The following is a 2,944-nucleotide window of genomic DNA, read 5'->3' as shown; positions in this document are numbered from 1 at the left end:
GAATGCAGCATGACACTTTCTGAGGGGACAGAGTGCGAATCGCAAAGGAACCCGCCAGAAGTTCCAGGCAATTGATGTGGAGACTCAGCTCGTCGCTGGACCATCGACCCCCCGTCTCCACCGAGCCGCAACGGGCTCCCCAGCGGCTGGCATCCGACTATATCACCACCTCCGGGGTGGCCGCAAAAATGTTTCTGCCATTCCACGCATCCATATGCTCTAACCACCAGTTCATCTCCGTACGAGCCTCTGGCGAAAGGGAAACTTGTTGAGCGTAAGTCAGACCTTTACGCAAGTGCAATGCCTTCAAACGCTGCAAGGCCCTGTAATGTAAAGGGCCCGGAAATATCGCCTGGATAGACGACGCTAGAAGTCCGACCAGACGCGCCAAAATCCTCAAGGAGATTGTCGGAGAGGCAAGCGCTCTCCTCAACTCCTTCCTGATAGCCACTCTCTTCTTGAGGGGCAAGAGTAGTTGAGCTTTCACCGAGTCGACCTGGAAACCCAGGAATTCCATCACCTGAGAAGGTTGCAAGATGGACTTCTGCAAATTCAGAAGGAAACCCAAGTCCTGAAGAAGTTGAATCGTCCAGGACAGATGGAGTGACACCATCTCCGGCGACCGACCTAAAATCAGTATGTCGTCGAGGTAAATGATGAGGCGAACGCCCCGTTCCCTCAAGTTCTGTACCACGGGTCTCATCAACTTGGTGAAACACCATGGGGCGGACGACAGCCCAAAGGGCATGGCCGAAAACTCGAACCACTGGTCGCGCCACTGAAACTGTAGAAAACGCCGGTGAGGGGGGTAAATGGACACTGCCAGGTAGGCGTCTTTTAAGTCCAGGCGTACCATCCAATCTTGCTCTAGGAGGATGTCGCGCAGCAGGTGTATACCTTCCATTTTGAAGTGTCGATACACCACCCAGCCGTTGAATTCCCTGAGGTTCAACACTAGCCGATACCCCTGGTCCTTTTTGGGGACCACGAAGACAGTGCTCACGAAGCCCAGGTCGTGTGGAACGGTTTCCACAATCGCGCCCTTCTGGAGTAAGGAGCATATCTCTACGTCGATGAAACTCTGCTCTGTCTGGGAAAAATGCAGGGCATTCGGTCTCCGCCGTTGGCTCGGGGAGGCATAGAACTCTATGTGAAATCCCTGTACTGTCTGCAACACCCAAGGGTCGCTCGTGAGCGTGCGCCACCTGTGGAGAAAAAGAGACAGTCTGCCTCCCACCATATGTTCTGACGGACACAAAAGTCGTACCTGAGTAGGAGTTGTCTCCAGAACCATTCTGCTGGCCACGATAGGATCCTCTCTGTCCTTTGCCCCTGCCTCCTCTATCGCGGGAGGGGTAGAAGTTGGAGCGTCTGTTGCCTCTGCCTCTCTGATCTGCTCCACGTGAGGTCTGTGCATAACCTCGGCCGGACCCTCGACCTCGTGGGCGTCCGGCCCTATCAAAAACACCAGTGTGGAAAACCTTCTTGATATTTGATTGCGCCCGGTCCAGCGCGGAGAAGGTGGCAACGTACTTGCCCATTTCTCTAACGAATTTGTCTCCAAAAAGCATACCATTGGCGAGCGAACCAGGTTCGGAAGGGGCCATTTCCGCCAGTTGGGAGTCGATTCTCATAAGAAAGGAGCGTCTTCGCTCCGTAGACAGGGCCACATTTGCGTTCCCTAAAAAGCACATGGCACGTTGTGCCCATTCAAGGATCTCTGACACATCCAGTGGCACCTTCCTATCCTTTGCCTTGACTGCTGCGTCCAGAATCTTTGTGAGGGGTCCAGCTACGTCCAACATTTTGTCCTGACACCCTCGCCAGGCCCGATCTAATCCCTTTTTCGGATCTTTCGCAAACTTTCTCATAAAGGCCGCCATTGTGGGATCCAAGTCCGGCGTATCTGCCACCTTTCCCGTCAAGGATGGCCTGGGACATTCAGATCTGAGCGTGGCCCTGACACTACTGTCGAAACCCTGACGTAGGTTATTACCCACATAGTGTGCCACCTCCGGGCACGGCACCCATTCCGTGGACCTAGGGTGCACAATGTTGTTTGGATCAAACAGGAGGTTCTTCGGCGCCTGACTATCGTCAGCCTTATAGGCGGTGTGTTTCACCTTCTTCGATTTCTTCCTGGACGTCACCGAGTCCACCTCAGAATCGGAAGTGACAGGCGGGGACGGGGACGAATCCCCAGACGTATCCATAACCATCGAGCCATGATCCTTCATAACATTCCTGGCCATCTGTGCTAACACCTGGGCCGAGGCTTGAGGAGAGGTATCACTCTGCCGGGCTGACTTAAACTTCCTCTTGCCATATTTCTGAAGGGTGTGAGTAAAAGGCTTGAGAGCCTTGATCAATGCCTTATTGACTGACCCTTGGACATGGGTATCCAGGGCCTCAACCAAATTTTCCTCCAATTGTTCTTCCTGTGGCTCATACTCTTCGTACTCATTATATTCTGCCCATTGGTTATCCTCCTCGGCGTAGTACGCCATAGCTTTAAAGCAGGGAGGTGTGGAGGAACTTCAACAGGGGGGAGCAGCCCAGGGGTGCCTCAAATACACACACACACACTGTAGTCCGAAAGAATCACCACTCTGTGAGGCTAAGATTGAGGTGGAAGGAGACCCCTTTGTGCACACAAAGCTCCCCTAGAGCAAGGCTCTAATCCGGACACGCTCCGGTAGGCGTTCTGTGAGACCAGGATTTATGCAGCCTGAAAGACGCGCGATGTGCGAGGAGCCGGTATCATAGAAAACGAAAGTCGGCTCCTCGCGCATGCGCGTCGCGCGTGGGGCGAACTCGACTGCCTCCTGAGCGCGAGAGGCTCGCGTCTGTCTCCTCCTGCTCCACCGCCCCCTATCGAGACACGCGTCCTGCCGACTCGCGGTCAGAAAGAAAAACAAACGCGCAGTAAAATACCGGAGCGGGG

At 54.2% G+C, this 2,944-nt stretch overlaps 1 protein-coding gene across 1 annotated transcript; it reads right to left on the bottom strand.

Annotated features, from left to right (window-relative positions):
* Nucleotides 1-287: 287 nt before the first annotated feature.
* Nucleotides 288-2,507, bottom strand: LOC147665024 (uncharacterized). The gene has a single exon (XM_086949805.1). The coding sequence runs from the start codon at nt 2,505-2,507 to the stop codon at nt 288-290; it is 2,220 nt and encodes a 739-aa protein (XP_086805931.1).
* Nucleotides 2,508-2,944: the final 437 nt, after the last annotated feature.

This window comes from Lissotriton vulgaris, unplaced genomic scaffold (genome assembly GCF_964263255.1).
Source record: "Lissotriton vulgaris unplaced genomic scaffold, aLisVul1.2 SCAFFOLD_884, whole genome shotgun sequence".
NCBI classification, from domain to species: Eukaryota; Metazoa; Chordata; class Amphibia; order Caudata; family Salamandridae; genus Lissotriton; species Lissotriton vulgaris.
The sequence above is the reverse complement of the archived record's forward strand: the minus strand, read 5'-3'. Positions and strand labels throughout refer to the sequence as shown.

Excerpts from the sequence above, each read along its gene's own strand:
- LOC147665024 (XM_086949805.1), bottom strand. The coding sequence starts at position 2,507 with ATGGCGTACTACGCCGAGGAGGATAACCAATGGGCAGAATATAATGAG.